General features: G+C 41.6%; 1 protein-coding gene across 1 annotated transcript in view; it reads right to left on the reverse strand.

Moving 5' to 3' along the window:
• LOC145994082 (uncharacterized) overlaps positions 1–17,340 on the reverse strand; it is a 184,427-nt gene that overhangs the window by 102,070 nt on the left and 65,017 nt on the right. The window contains exon 4 of the mRNA XM_083130167.1: positions 5,922–6,249. Within this exon, the coding sequence (XP_082986293.1) occupies positions 5,922–6,249 (328 nt within the window). The remainder of the gene's footprint in view (positions 1–5,921; positions 6,250–17,340) is intronic.

A 17,340-nucleotide genomic window follows, 5' to 3' on the forward strand; every position in this document is an offset into this window, starting at 1 on the left:
CAGGCACAGTGCCGGATCTATAACCTGCAAAACCCTGCAGTGCAGGGGGGGGGGGGGGGCGGAGACAAGTAAGCCTTTAAGGGGGGGCCTTCAGCCATTGACATAGTAGAGGGTTCGTATATGCGCATATAAAAAATAAACGCAGTTACTCAGAGGTACAGAAACGAGTACAATATCACAGGTAAAGTTCAAGTTCCCTGTGCATGTAGCACCGTACCATTTAGGCACATTTAGGATATGTGGGGGCAGGGCCCCACATATTTTCTATACCAGACATCTTGAAGGTGATGTGATCAGCACTATGCTGATCAACCCCCCCCCCCTAATGGGTACCATTTGATTTGATGCTGGGTGGACCCTGGATCAGCTTTTTGCGGGGACAGAGACAGAAAAATTCTGACCTTAGATCAAATCAGGCTAGTTTCATGAGAAAATAGTGTCACATATGTATATCATATCACCACCAGTGTCGAAACCAGGAGGGAGGGGCCTGGGTCCATCCAGTTCTCATTTCACCCCCTTATAAGGGGCCAATGTATATCTTCCAACATATTATATAACTTTTGCACACAGAAATTTCACACACAACAGTTGGAGAATTATGCAGGATTCTGCTCTGAAATGGACAGAATCAATAATGTGGGACTATCACTCAGTTTGAGGGTGTTTCTTGTGCTTGTGTGTTTACTATATTTTTCAAACAGACAATGAATTAAGGATAATGCATGGCATATTATGAATGAATATGTGAGAGAATAGAGGAAGAATCATGGTAATACTGCAGTCTTCATGCTCTTGAATGAGCCAGTCCATTGCAAAATAGGCTCCTTTGTTTCCCTTCGGAAATGTCAAAAATCGCTCGCCCAGATGAAAATTTTATCTTGGGCCTTCCTTTTTTATGTAAATATGTATGAATATATTAAACTCCTATAAAGGATTGTAAGAATAAGTATTATAAACAGAATATGATAAAAAATTCTCAGTCAAAAGTTACATGTAAAGTATTATGTTGTATAATTACATAATCACAGTAGTGCAGTAAATTTTTTGTCCAGCTAATAAAGTTCGATGTACCCTGATATATATTTTTTATTGTCAAATACAGTTATTGCAATTACTATTTTTCAAATTTTAATTCAAGTGTATTAGGTTCCACCTTAAGGCAAAAAAAAATTGCCCCTCTTCCTGCAAACAGAAAGAAATCAGTATTTATGCTTTACTTAGCTTTACCCCCCCCCCCCCCAATCTCTTAACAACTCGGCACCTATGTACATCACCCCCTTCCCATTTTTTTAAAAAAAATTGAGTTGAATTCAATATGGCGGCCAATAATATGGTGGACATCCACTTGGAACACACCAACGTCAGGCAGGGCACATTTTTCTTTTGGGTGGGGAGGAGGGGGGGACAGTTAACCTCTATATTCCTCTTTAAGTTTTTTGAGGGGAGTTCCTTGATATGGAGTAAGTAAATTGTTCGAACACTTTGGAATAAAATTAACATTCTGATCAAGATATCTCTCCAAAGAGCATTAAATACTCACTACGTAGGAATACGAAAAATCAGCAACATATGGAACAGATTACATGAATATAAAAAAACTCGAATATTGACGTCGGAACCCTATACGCTTGCAGTAACTAAACTTTAGGTAGATACTGGAATTATTAGGAAAATGTTACACTGTAGTTTCTCTTCCATTGTCAATGAATTGAAAGGCGTAGATATTAAAGTTTCTACATGATTCAATGTCATATTCACCAAGTATCCACTAATATCAATGACTAACTAGGAAGATGATGCAGCGTTAAGTTCAGTTACAACACTTTACATTGGCCATGTACTCCCAAAAAGTTCGTTTATACTTACGAAGATATTCTGCATGTCAAGTTGCTGGAACACAGACACAATTACACAAATAAATAAACACGTACAGTAACTATAAACTCGCGAAAAACTAATTATTTCATAAGCGACCAATACACACAGACGGAATGTAACGCAAACTCACACACTAACTCAAATCCAAATCCGTATTACAATGGGAAGAAAGGAGGATCTTTTTGAAAATGCTAGGGACTAGTTTGTGCAATAAAAAGTGTTGTCAACTTTTCAGGTCGCCGGAACAAGTGCGAAGAAAAGCATTCGAGGGATTTTTTTTCTATCTTATTGCTGCAGGCTGGAAGAACGAATAAACTGCCTGCCAAGCGTTGGAAACACTGAACGATGAACGAGGCAAACATGAATGGGCAGGGCACCTCGTTCACTGCCCAGAGACGACTACGAATATTGCGCTTTTCCATTGTGAGGGGGCCATCCTTTCGGTCCCTTGCCTATGCTGTAAATGTTTGGATCAGTCAGTGACGTTACGTCTCCGGGCAGAGCTGAGATTGGACTCTCTCCAACAGGACGGAGAAATATATTAACCTCACACAGGGTGCATAACCTGTAAGTCTGGTTGCAGCAACGTAGGGGTTGAGGGAAAAAACAAAAAAAATTAGTTACGCGTATATACCGATCGTCTCTTCAGATGAACTTTTTATGTTAAAATTGTTGTGGGGCAGTGCCCTAGTTGCCCTTTATGTAGCATCGCCACTGACCAATGTGGTTCCCCCTAAGCCTAACCTGTTTCTATCAATTGTACCATGCCTAACTCCTTTACTTTTTATAGGGGGTGTTAATGGACTTTTGAATCACCCTGTAGGCCCTCGTAAGTGAGTTTGTCAACATGAGATCAAGAATTACACACACAGACATTATATATATATATATATATATATATATATATATATATAATGTGTGTGTGTGTGTGTGAAGGTAGGTAGAGAAGGCGTTTGGTAATATTTTGTGGGGGGGCCCAAGATTTGAAGATCCGACACTGAACAGGTATCAATATCAACAAATGTTAGAATGATAGTCATTTGCTCAATATGTGTGGAATCTTTGGTACATTCAACTAATATAACAAAAGTTCTTAGCTAATTCGATTTTTTTTATTATAGGCATTTTAACTTTGTTGCTCCTTAATTGTATCAGTTCATTTTGAATTTCAGGATTTAGATAATAATTTTGAATTGAATTTTGTTGTATACGTCTGAAATGCTCTTGTATTACTGGATCATATTTTAAAAGCAATTTCACCCAATTTAGAAAATCTCCTGAATTTTCTGTTCCTACTGTGGATCATGTTTCTCTATGTCCATAGAATGCCAAGTTATGAGAATTCAAAAATTGTGTTATGTTTATCAACCTTTCTAAGATATCGTGCAGTGTTTTTCTGAATGTTCTAAAGTGAAATTACTACTGCCCATGGACGTCTGCAAGATTTTTTCCAGGTAGGGGCAAGCAATGTAATTTTTTTCCAGGGTGGAGCAAAGGAGTCATATTTTTCCCCATAATGGTGATGCCCCATCCAATAAACATGCTTCAGGCTGAAATTATCATGTTCCTTCAACACTCTTATAATAATTTACATAAATTACTGTGACTGAAATGAAATTATGTGTGAAATATGTACACTTTAGATGGACATTTTTTTTTCCCCTTTGCCCCAACTTCCGGACATACATGCTACTGCCAGATTTATTTAAAATACTAAACATTTGACATATTCATCTAGATTGTAATGTTTAACTAGCTTTCCTTTTTCTAGTATTGAAGACAAGGATTTCTGAAGAGAGATTTGTAGCTCATACTTGTGTAGCTTTTTGTGCAGTGCAACCATATAATTTAGTCATAATCATAGCTAGAACAAACACACAAACATACATATCCAGAACCATTCTCAACACAAACACGGCTGAATCCTGAATCCTTGGTGTCAAGACTATAGGCAGGACTACAATAAAGTACAACTTTTAGCACAACCCTGTCAAGCACTTTGGTGACAACCCTTCGCTCCAGCAGTAACAAACAATGGACAATCTGGACGGAGGTTCTTGACATCAGCTCCTCTTATCCTTCCAGACATCAATTTTCGCTGGTTCATTCTATTAGGTAGATCATCACAAAGCTAATTTATTTATATTTCCCCATGAATTTAATTACATATAAATCAGTCAGGTACAATTTCAATCACATAAGTTAAAAGAAAACTTCAAGCCTGTGAGAAATTGAATAACATTCCTGATTTCTATTCTGTTGACATTTAGGATCAACAAGGCAACTTTTGCACATTGTATTTTTTTAATTTTGAAAAAATAGAAAAATGGTGCACCCTATTATAGGTATAAAATTAATTATAGAGGTGATTACTGTACTTACATGTAATTCTTCCATTGTACAGAAAAGTAACTATTTATTTCATGACTCATTATCAGTGAAAGTAACTAGTTTCAATCACCCCTCGCCCAACAATCCCTAATATTTCCTCACCACCCTCCTAAATTTTTTCACAAAAGTCCAAATTTTGATCATTTTGGCTCTAAATTTATCATTTCACACCACTAAATACGAACTTATAGGCTCCAGATTCAAATTCTGGATGAACTCCTGGTTTCTGTTACTGTTACCAGAAAAAGTAACTGCTACTGCCAGTGGAGTAGCGCAGTTCTCTGAGGCCCCCTTGCAAGTAGAATATTGGGGACCCCTTAGTGACAAAAAAATTATGATGCAAGAGTGGGACGGGCATACAATAGTTAGCTAGTCCCCCCCTCCCCGTCAGTTGTATAATAAATTAACTTTTACGCCAAATACTCTGACTTCTCATTTTTTGTTATCGACTTATAATGTATATCAGTGTAGTACCTTCTTGAAACTAAATCAGGATGGTCTGAATCTCTGATATATAACTGGAAGAAGAATCTGGGAATATTTTCTCTTACTTCAACGCAGCTGCACAGCCAGGAATCTTTTTTGGAGGATGGAGTGGCTTCACACTGCCAAATATTTTATTCGTGATCCTTTGTATTTTTTGCTTCAAACATTTTTAATAAGGTTACATATAATACACAGATATTAAAAGAAATAATGTTTTGAGGGAACTGTTAAAGGATAGGAAACACTCCTCTTTTGGACTCTGAGGTGGATGCTCCTTCAACCCCAAAAGCCATCCAAAGGTTCAACGTAAGAGTCGTTCACATTAGCCTTCTAATAGTGAGTAATATACTCAAGCAAACTTATCACTTCAGTTATGGGGGTTGAACTGGACCTTTATACTATCGGCAGTGACTTAACATCACAAGGTCAATTGCAATCTGCTAGGAAGTAATAGCAGCAGACTCCAGTCTTGAGAGAGAGATAATAAAGCAGCGATGGGACTCTATTCACTAAATAAATTGTTACTCAATGAAATGATGATTGGAAGGTCTGGAGCTTCCAAAACGTTGTTGCCACATGGTCAGAGTGTTTAATTTTGGTGTTAGTGGACCTCATTATTATTATTATTATTATTATTATTATTATTATTATTAATTATTTTAATGCTGCCATTCTTTTTGATAGACCATTGATCATATATTTTGTAAAGACTTTTTCATGAAACAAGAACCGTTCTTTATTATATCAGCAATGCTCGAATTTGCGTAAGCATCCTGCTCCAACTATTACATAGTCTTCAAGTTGATCCATACAAGGATTCTTCCCTCTATCCTCAAACTTGAACAAGGATATTCGCAGCTAGGAATTTTCACTTCAAACACTGCAGATCACAAAATCATAACACTGCATATTATTGCAGATGTCGTCATATCATGCTACTAGGAACCAGATTTCTGTTTCGTAATTATTTTATTTGTTCGACACTATCTATGGAATTTCTGAGATTGTATAAAATTTCAGGAGAACATTGCAGGTTCCCTACATCTCGGGACACCCCTGCATTGCAGGGGTTGCGGGGGCAGCCACTACGCCACTGGTTACTGCACTAGAAATAACTCAATACTGATTATTCTGTTGAACATTTAATCTTATAGGAAACCTACCTTTCCGGAATGATCTAATGCTCTTCTAGATGTTGACCTGCCCTCAATATCATACAATTCCTCTATCACTGGAACTGAAGTGTGGGATGAATTGCATTCCGTTATAAAAATAGACAGGGAAATTTCTGATTTCTTTTTCCTGGGTGTACCCTTTGTGTGATAAGACGAGGGATTGTAACTGGTTTTTAAATCAGTTCCTACACAGGGGTTGCATGATTTAGGACAAGTAGCCGGGTGAATAAAGTAGAAATAATTATCATCATACAGGGCTGTCCTCTTCACATTCCTTAATTTGCAAAAGTTTGGATTCTCCATTTGATGGACAAGCCTGAAATAATGAGAAAGCATGCACACACATTTTCAAACCAAGCTACCTTAATAGTAAACAGTACACTACATCATTGATTCTGAAAAACATCATATGATGATATTACCATTGTTTTCATATTGTGGTCTGTCCAATATAGGCAAAGTAGGCTGAACAAATATCTGAACGGGACACAAAATCAAAACAAAATAGTTAACAAAGAAATAAGGACCTCCCTGAAGGCATCTGGTAACACTGTCACCTTGTAATCATGGGGTCCCAGGTTTGATTCACTGTGAGGACACCTTACGTACTTTAAACTGTAGCTTCAATCCTGAATGACCTCTCTCAGCATATAGTAGACTTTAAACAAACTTTGATTGATAAGATCTATTAAAATGATAGCCAAAGGAAGAAACAAAAGGATATGGTGTTAAGAAATTTGAAGATCTAGGCAAGAAATTTAATGCATTAAAGAGAAAATGGATAAAGATAAAGAGGAGGAGGAGAGAAATTATAGAAAATGACATATTAGTGATACTGTAATCCTGAGAAATAAATCAAGTACTTTAAAAGATATTGGATTCTTGTGTAGTAAACACCCTAAATCTGAAATTCTAACTATGTGTGTGGGATTCGAAAATGTCGATATAGGGTCAATACAAACAATTTTTTCAATCTAGAATTTTACACACCTTTCTCCCTGAAGTGATTCCTTTTGTGTTTCTGGACTGAAAATCGCCATTTCCAAGAAATTTACAATACTTTTAGTGAAGAAAACTTCGAGTATGAAGCATTTTAAAATTTACAGCCATTCAGAATTTCCTGACTTCAGGATCCCGATATTCAAGAAATCATTAAGAAATCAGGAAGTTGAGATTTGGATGGAATTTTTAATGACAATCCTCTATTAACTCTCATTTGTAGATTTATCTTCTCATCTATACTTTCTATCTGAAACATTTCCACAAACTTATTTTCCTGATCTGGTTTAACCACTTAAATATTTTCTTACACCATGTGTTGAAAATGCTCTCACCTGTTGGGTTTTAAGTGCACTTCATGTACAGAAAGGCTAATTGGGACACTGGATCTACAGTTTAAAGTGGGAACCACTGTGCCATGTGCCTCCACTGGGTACCAACCAGGGACCCCTTGATTACAAAGTGATGACGTTACCACAATGCCATCGGGTAGGCCTAAACAAATTTTGACAAAAATAAATATATTTATCTTCCTTCCTCTATTAGGTAAGGATATAAAGCTCAAAAACAGCATTACCTGGGAAGTAATTGCAAGAAACATTGAAACTTTGCACAAATGTAGTACTAGTAATACTAAGCAAAAATGCAGGACATGGACTTTTTTATCCATAATGCCATTTTTCAACAAAATGGACATTCCTTCCACTAATGGGACCATGAAGCTTACTTTTGGTCTACACCTCATAGATTATCAAGTTAAATAAATAGCATAATATTGTAAGAGATGCATGATGAAAGCTTCAGCCTAGGACAATAGAAATCTTTAATCAGGCAGTCGGGTAATCACAGTAACGAGGATGAAAGTTTCTACAGAGGTCTTGATTACATGATAGTAACATTAATTCCCTATAAAGGACTACAAACTTAATCCATTAGTTAATTTCAATAGACTTTTCACAAAATAGTTAGTTTTGATTTGATTTTAAAATCTTGGATGCATCAGCACTTATATTCCTTTCCCGGATTCTCTAGAGTAAGAGAACGCGAACGCGTTCTGTGCGCATGTGGAAGGGTGTGCGCCTCGTCCAATGAACGCGCGGAGGGAAGGGGCATCCACGGGAGGGGGCTCATTCCCGGTCCAGCAGTTCCGTAGTACACATGTCAGCTCGCAAGTCTAGGGGAACTCTGCATTCAGGAGAGCGCCTCATAGTGTTGAATGTGTTCGAGAACAACTTGTTTGAAAAGTTTAAAACACATGGCTTTTTTTTTTTTTTTTACAAATCTTTAAAACAAAGTGAGTAGGGGTAAAAAGACAGTTCTGCAACCGAAAATGGGGCTCGGTGGGGCTCGCCTTAATGGATTTCTCTTGTAAGGCATGAGCCCCATTTTCTGGCAGTGTTGCCAGCTGCTTACTCGAAAAAATCAAAAAGGTTTTTTTTTGGGTCTAACCTAGCCTCAAGCAAGATTGCCAGCTCCTTGCTTGAGGCTCACCTTAATGGTTTGCTCTTGTAAGGCATGAGCCTTATTTTCTGGCAGTGTTGCCAATATTTTACTCGAAAAAATCACTAAGGTTTTTTTTTTGGGTCTAACCTAGCCTAAAACAAGGAGCTGGCAACCTTGCTTGAGGCTTGCGTTACAGTGCATAAAGCAAGAAGCTGGCAACCTTGCTTGAGGCTTGCTTTACAGTGCATAAAGCAAAGTTGCCAACCTACTGGTACTTTTGCCATAGCCTTTTACAAAAAAAGAGAGAGGAGAGAGAGAGAGGAGAGAGAGAGAGAGGAGAGAGAGAGGGAAGAGTTAAACAACCGACAGCTGCCAACACCCACCCTAACCTAACCTAACCTAACCTAACCTAACCTAACCTAACCCACCCTAACCCACCCTAACCTAACCTAACCTAACCTAACCTAACCTAACCAGGTCTAACCTAGCCTAAAGCAAGGAGCTGGCAACCTTACTTAAGACTTGCCTTACAGTGCATAAAGCAAGGTTGCCAACCTACTGGTATTTTTGCCATAACCTTTTACAAAAAAGAGAGAGGAGAGAGAGGGGGAAGAGTTAAACAACCGACAGCTGCCAACACCCACCCTAACCTAACCTAACCTAACCTAACCTAACCCACCCTAACCTAACCTAACCTAACCTAACCTAACCAGATCTAACCTAACCTAAAGCAAGGAGCTGGCAACCTTACTTAAGACTTGCCTTACAGTGCATAAAGCAAGGTTGCCAACCTACTGGTATTTTTGCCATAACCTTTTACAAAAAAGAGAGAGAAGAGAGAGAGAGGGAAGAGTTAAACAACCGACAGCCTACCTACAGCTTTTTTTTCCCTTGGTCTAACCTAGCCTAAAGCAAGGAGCTGGCAACTTTGCTTGAGGCTTGCCTTACAGTGCATAAAGCAATTTTTGCCAACCTACATATACTAAACAAGGAGAGCCGGCAACAAATATGTACTGCCGTAAAAGAGAGAGAGATGGGTGGATGGTAATATAGTATGTGCGTGCGTGTGTGCGTATAATATGTAGCATTATTAACTAGAGTGTGTTGGCAATTTACTTACAACTAAAAAAAAATAGAGATGCCAACTTTGCTGTAAGATGAAAAGAGAGAGAGATTTATGGCTGGCAACAGTAATGAGCGAATGCGTCATATCGCAATTTTCCAACTCCGACAATGTTTATATATCGTGACCTTTGTAAACCTCTCTCGGGGGGAACGATGTGCCACACACACACACACACACACGCGTGCGCGTGTATTGTGACGCAAGCAAACAGACAAAATAATAATAATTGTTGTTTTTTAGGATACCTGGCCCCCATAACCTCGCCAGGGTGCGTGGTGCCCAGACAGAGGACCTCCGTAATGCATGCAACGTGTACTAACGACTCTAGTGTTATTTGATGTTGTGATATTTTTGGATATAGAGTTTTATTGTGAGATATAGATAAAAATAATTATGTTTATTATAATATTTTCTTGATGAAGATGGAGAATATGTGTGTGTTACAAATAAAGTTGCATGCTTTTTTTCTAGTGTGTGTGTATGTGTTTTTGATGTTTCGACAGCATCTGAAACGATAAAAAAAGAAATTTTATTGTTAATTTTCACGTGTAAAAAACAACAACAAATTTTTTTGTGCAAATTTTCTGATTGTCTCGTGCTATAGTGCAAAAAAGATATTGTAACTGATAACTAATGAAATTGACATTTGTAACTGATCTGAACTAGTGAAATTCGTATTGTGCTATTGTAACTGATTGTGCTAGTGCAAAAAATTTCTTATTTGTGCAAGAAAAGATGTTAAAAAACTTGTTAAAACTGCTCTGTGACCCTCTCGTTCTTCACGTCGTAGGCGAAGGACTTCTCTGCAATCAGGATGACACTGCATAGGGTATCCTCGGGCAAGGCATCGTGGAACTCGCAGACGACCTTGATGTTGGTTCGATCGTTGACCACAACCTTCTTTCTCTTAGATGTGTTGATGACGGTCATGGGTCTCCGTGCTTTGAACTCGCTGGGCGTGTAGTACATGTCCACGCTTCCCTCGGTCACGCGTTTGTAAGCCGAGAACGCTTCGTAAAGTTTGAGGTAATCGTTTTTGGTCACGTCGAGGTTGTAATTCTCGCGCGGGAACACTTCGTTCCTACCGTTCTTCAGATAAACGTTCTTGATGTTGCAGTCGTCGAACTTGCTGGAATCTTTTTCCTGATTCTTGTCCCTCCCGGTCTGAAAAAGCACTACGACGAAATCTGGCATGTCGAACTGTATGTTGTTGAACTGCGTCGTCACGTCGAATTCCATGTGACTTCCCGACGCCATCTTCTGCACGCACTGGTAACCGTGAAAGTGAATCGGCACCTGCGGACTTTTCAAGATCTCCGCTTTGTACTTGAGGGCGTAGTTCGTTTCGTATTCCACCACCGGCATCCTCAATTCCATGCTTCGGATGACGCATTTCGCTGCTTCGGGTAAAGTGTTGGCTATCGGCGTGGTGCCGTCCGGACCCAAAGTAGCGTATCGCATTAGTGCGTCGTTGTCGTTGGCCGCTCTTCGAAATGTGATCCTCAGTCCTCCCTTCCACATGATCTCCTTGTAGTCCGAGAAGAAACCCGGCAGCAGACGCATGGGAAAGAGCACCGTGTGACTTCTCGTCGATATTTTGGTCCCGGCTTCGAATCCCCCGGCCTGGTAGTACGCTGCGTCCGTTTCGGATAATTTCAACGTTCCCACTGCCGTCGACGTGATGCCTGGATAATCTATTCTGTCGATGACGGTGTTGTGTTTCCTCACCTCCACCTGCGAGAACAGGTGAGGCACGAAGTTGTCCACGAGTATCAAGTTTGCTGCTGCGGTAAACGCGTCTCCGTTTTCTTTCTTCACCACGTCGAATTGAAGGTAGAGGTCCGCTCTGTGAGGATGAACGAACCCATCGCCTACGTCCACGTCGTATTCGATCTCCCTGTTCGCTTCGTTCAGATTGGCGAACGTGCGACGGTTGGGAGGGAAAGATTGCAATTCGTAACTTTCGATTTGCTCCATTTTACATGTATGGTTATTTATTATATGTTGATCTCCACGATGGCCGTCGTAGTGGCACCTGCGAAATCCACCACGTCTCCTTTCTCGTTCGTCACCACCAACTCTATGTCGTCTATGCGGTTGCGACATACTGGAAACTAGATCGGCGAAGAGGGTGTGTAGATGATCGGTTCCATGAACTCGGAACTTTTGAAAGTGGCTATGATTCCCGTCTGCTTGTGACTTCCTAACAATCCGTCCGAAGATTTCGTGATCATACCTTCGGCCACGTTACAGTGTACGTTCAGAGTCTCTATGGCCAAGAATTTAGGAATGTTGGTTGCTACGTGCTTGATGCCAGCTTCGAGTTTGGTGTCGTTCTCGAAACCTAAAAGTTCTCCCATGGTGCCCAGGTCCACGGTCTCCGTCGCGGATAGGATTTCCACTCTGTGCGTGACCGAATTTTGAGAAAGGTATGTGCCTTTGGGTAATTGAGCTTGCAAAGTGGAAAGATTGTATTGTCCTGGCGTGACGACGATGTGTTCGCTTCCGACGCTAATTTTGTTGTTGTGCTGCGTGACGTTAGGTATAAGGTACATGCTGTAGAATGCACGCAGAGCCACGGATTTAGGATAGACGATGTCGTCGTGCAGCGTGAGTTTTAAGATCGATGATTCGCTCGTGAGATGGAACACGCCCATCCTAGTGATGCTGTTTGAGGTTCCACAATGCTTTCTGGAAATCTTCGATCGTAGGGTTATTTATTTTAGAGAGAAACGCGAGCACGGAGAGGCAGAGATGACCGCAGTTCACGTCTCCGAAATTTTGAATGCGTTCGTCGTTGTAGTATATAGAGGTTTTGTTCGTTTTCAGATAATGAATTAAATTTGTAGGTGGAACACCTCCGAAAGAATCGAAAACGAATGCTTTATCATTGTCGTTTTTGTGGTAACATATCCAATGCGTGCCTGGATTTTCTTGACCGTCCAAGTTGACTACTCCGCATTCTCTTCTTTTAACGCTTGAAGGTAACGAGTCGGACATGAAAACTCCTCTGAAGTGTTTGATTTGTAACGGTCCGATCAGAGATTCAATGTCTCGGTTGGTGAGTGCTTCTGTTTCTTTTTTTTAAACTTCTTCATCACGCCCTTTCCTCCTTTCTTCTCCATGGCCAGGTTGTGACGTTTCTGTTCTTCCAATTCCGCTTTGTTCTTCTTCGAGTCGATGACGGTTTTCGCGATGGCGGCACTTCCGCCGGCCAAACTTCCAACGGCCCCCAATGCTGCCAGGATGGCCGGGATGCTGAATATGAAACCTCCGATCTTTTGCTGTTTCCGCGAACGCTGCAATCTTTTCAATTGAGGTGTGCTGAGCAGCAATTTCATTCCATGTCCTTTCGACAAGCAAGAACGTTTCTTCTCGCGTTGTTTCTTGGTGAGTAACCCATCGAGGGCACCTAGATTTTTAAGATTGGAGTATGGTATCTGGTACACGACACCCTTGGGCTTCATGTTGATGCTCTATGTGTTATTTTCACGGTATGTTATTTATATATATATTCTGAGATTTTTTCTTGTGTAGTTTTTTTACGGTATGTTATTTATATACCCCACCCCAATTTTTGTTTCGTGTTCATGGCGATGGTGGTACCCAGTGCGGCGACCCGTTCACCCAGCGATGCGTCTCTGCTCACAAACCTTTCGAAAGCTGCATGTTCCAATTTTTTGTCTGCTTCGTGACGTGCGTCCAGATCCGTCTGCGTGGTGTTGTAGGCGATGTCGTGATCTTTGCATGCTGCGACCAACGGATTCACACCCTTGTCTCCTCTCTCCAATCTTTTCTCGAGTTTGGTACCCGGTCCGCAGTACTGGTAGCCAGGTAAATGCATCTCGAAAGGTAACTTGTTGATGATGTCGTTCACGAGTCCCTTTCCTTCGGCCACGTTCCAAAATTTTGGAGGCAGCGTGTTGATGATTTTGATCAGGTAACCTATGCCCTTGTCGTCGTTCACGATGAAGTTGGAAAGTTTCGTGCTGATCATGTCCACGATGCCAACCTTCTCGTTGTAGAAATTACGATTGCCTGCATTCTCTTCGCCGGCTATCACCAACAATCGGTCCACGAGTTTCCTAACGTCGTCCACCCAAACGAATTCTTTGGGTAACGTGTTGTAGCGTTTGACGCCGCTGCCTGTTTTGACCTGGTTCCAAATCGGTTTGATGAGATTCCTGTACTTCTCGCCGCTGCTCGATTTCACCCTATTCTGCGAGGCGTCGTTGTTCTGGTACAAGGCATCCGTCATGATCAGAATTTCCTTGTAACTTTGGTAATCTTCGTCGGTGTAATCTTTCGGCTGCTTTTTGGCGACGAGTTCCCACAGTCCCACCGTACCCGGATACCTGGTCCAACTATCCTTCTCGCCTAAATTGACTTTAATGTCATTGCCTTCGAAGGTCACCTTCGATTTCCCAATCTTCCACACCACACCGCCGCCTTCGCTGGTTTCCATGCTAGGATACAATCCGAACACTTCATCCTTGTCGAATTTCCCCGTGCTCAGGTAGTCTCGTGCCAAAGGTCCCAACTCGATTTTATCCGAAGACGTGCTGCCTATGGCTCGACGTCGTGCCGGTGCATCCTTCAGTTCGAACGGCGTCGAAGGAATGCTCGAAATGGGCGTGGGTACGGCGTAACTTTTAGCTGCGAGCGGTACGAGTTCATTAATCAAATTTTTATTTTGTTCCGTGACACTTTTAATTTCTTTACCTAGACCGCTGATGGCATCGATCACAGGTTGATCCTGACGTTTCTTCTCTTCGTAGAATCCGCGATTCTCGGATTTCCAACCTTTGAAGCGTTTCGCGAGGTAATCGCGAAGCTTGAGATTTTCGTCTTCGATTTTTCGTTTCGTCATGACGTTATTTATACACGTCGTTTCTCACAACGTTGCAACGTTTAGAAAGTCGTTGATTTTGTTTCTGTATTTTCCGTCGTTGGGTTTTCTCGTCATGTCGATCGTAGCGAATCCGAAATCGTCACTGTTCCAGCAAGAAGAGCAGCCTTCCGAAAATTGATTGTAGTTCATGTCTCCGCCTACGTAGTCATCGTACGCATGCTTGAGGTTGGTGTGATCTTGACGAAACAAACATATGAAATTAGCGTTGTCGCGTAGTAACTGTTTTGGAATTTTGGAAAACGTTTGAGCTAGGTAAAAGCAATCCATTTCTTTGTGACGACCTTGCGTGAAAAAGTTGCGAATTTCATTTTGATTTTCCAGGATGGCGTCGTCGAACACGACGACTGAATTTTCACGACAATCGTCGAGTGGTTTTATTTCCGAAGCGAACGTTGCAATGTCCAGACCATCGTACACTTTCATCAGTTGCTGGTATTTGGATTGCTCCAAACTTTTCGAGAACACGTACAGGTGCCTGTTCTTCCAATTTAACCAATTTGGTGCGAGGAGAAAATTGTCCACGAGCAGTGTCGTTTTCCCACACCCCGAAGGACCTACGATCAGACAGCGGATGCTGTCGGGAAGCAACTCGCCTTTCTTTTCTTTTCTCGTTTGACTTTTCGGATCCGGTAGACGCTTCACCACGTTCCACGTACTCACAAGATCACTTCGTCCGCGTCGATCCAACTCTTTTCCGGAAGTCCCAGCCATTTGACAAACAGTTTGTCACCTTTCCTACGCAATACTTTCTCGATGAGGTACGTGTCGGGGTGTTTCGTTTTAGAGAGTTCCTCTTCGTAAAATCTTCCTTTCAAAATCTCGCCGCTACTATCTTTTATTATATACGTGTGTCGGTTTCCAGGTAAAACTCGAACCACCGTAAAGAGTTCCGTGCTCCAATTTTTTGTGAATCCCTTCTCGAAGGTGCGTTTGAATTTGCTGATCCTCACCCGGTCTCCAATTTTGTATTTAGCTTTTTTTGTCGTGGGTGTGTACTTTGGACAGTAAACTGTAGAAATTAAACGCTGCTCGTCGGACTTGGTAACGTCAACTGGCTTCATGCCTATCGTTCTGTGTACCGTTTCATTATAGGTGTCGACGAGTTCCGGCAGGATGTCGACCCATTTGTAATTTCCCCGAAGCGTGAATCGTTTCCACATGTGTGTTTTCAAGGTTCGATTGAATCTTTCCACGATGCTGGCTTTGATGTGACTGAAGGTCGAATAATGTCGAACGTCATGTTTTTGAATAAACTTTTGGAATACGGCGTTGTAAAATTCTTTACCGTTGTCCGTTTGCAGAAACCGTGGTTGTCTGCCGCCGCTTTCGCGAAAAATTGTCTTGAATGCTTCCGTGACGCATGTTCCCGTTTTCGCCTTCAAAGGTAGAGCCCATGCGAATTTCGAAAACGTGTCTATGACGGTGAGAAGGTACTTGTTGCCCTTGTTCAATTTATGTACGTTTTTCAAATTGCCGCTACTCATCTCCACGAGGTCACTTTGCCAGAGGTCGTCGATGCCCTTGGTTACCACAGCCAAACGTTCGTAGTTACGGCGTGCAGGTTTATGCAATTCTTCGACGATGGCTTGCCTAGACATTTTTTTTTAGAGATTACGTTTCAAGAGAAGCACAAGCGTGATGGGATTCAAAGAGGGTGGCACTTCGCTCGTGTTTTGAACGATCAGCTTATCGCCGGCACTCACGTCGAAAACGGTGAGATCTTCGTCTTCGTGTATTTCATATATGTTGCGCGTTTCGTTCCAACGTGCCAGAGGAATGTTTCCTGCTTTCTGGACACCACGATTCGATATCAGTCATGGTAGGAACGCTAGCTTTTCTACCGTGAGACCAGTACGAAAATTCGTTTATCCGAATCGTGCCATCGAGGAGAAACTTGTAGTACGGATGATAAGGATGCAACATGTACAGTTTGTTACCTTCGACGAACGTGGAGATTCTCTGTTGATTGGGTACGCTGTTGATTTCGATGGCTTGCAGAGAATGCAGTTTAGCGAATTTAGTGTCGACGCCGAGCAGATTACTGTGAACTTGTCCGAGTTTATTTTCGATGGGCAGCAAATGCTCGATTATGGTATCCGTTACGGCAGAAAACGACGGTTTGATTTTCACTTCCACGTTCAACTGCTTGTAGTTTTCGTTGAGTTCTTGCAACTTGGCACCGAAAGAGGCCAGCGTCGATTCCTGCGTGGATTCCAGCACTCCAACTTGATCTCTGATGTTGACGACAATATTCTGAAGGTTCTCGACTTGATTCAATTTCGAGCTCTTCTCGGTAAGATCGTTCACGATGCTTCGCATCTCTGTAAACTGCGTGTGAAGGTCGGCGACGCTCTGCGAAGTGGGCAGCGTCGACACCAGCGAACTAATTTCGTCTCGAATCTGTTCCACGTTCGCCGTTTCCGTTTCCAGTCGTTTCAGCATTCGAGATATGTTCCTTTTCAAAGCGTGCAATTCTTTGGAGGTGGGGAGATTGGCCACCCTACTCTCGAGATCGCTCAAAGAACTTTTGATGTCGCTCGATTCGGATAGTGCCGTCACCGCTGTTTTCAATTTTTCCAAATCTTCGCTCGAAGGCACGCTCGTCCGTAACGATTCCAAGTCACCCTGTATGTTGTCCAGTACGTGATGAAAATGAGCGAGATTCGTTTCGACGTTCAAATTTTCTAAATATTCGATCTTCTGCTGAACCGTGCCCAACGTGTCTTGAATGCTCGTCAACGCTCTCGCTTCAGCGTGAATATTTTTAATTTCTTCGTTGATCAATTCCAAGGACGCCTGAAGCGTAGCGATGGTGGTTTGAATGTGTTCGAAATCTTGATAGGCCTCCAATTGAATTTTTATGTTCGCGACGCTTTTACCGATGACCTGCAGTTCGTCCGACGATGGTAGGTTCGTCATGGTATCTT

The sequence above is a fragment of the Lepisma saccharinum genome, chromosome 10 (genome assembly GCF_977018435.1).
Source record: "Lepisma saccharinum chromosome 10, izLepSacc3.1, whole genome shotgun sequence".
Taxonomy (NCBI): domain Eukaryota; kingdom Metazoa; phylum Arthropoda; class Insecta; order Zygentoma; family Lepismatidae; genus Lepisma; species Lepisma saccharinum.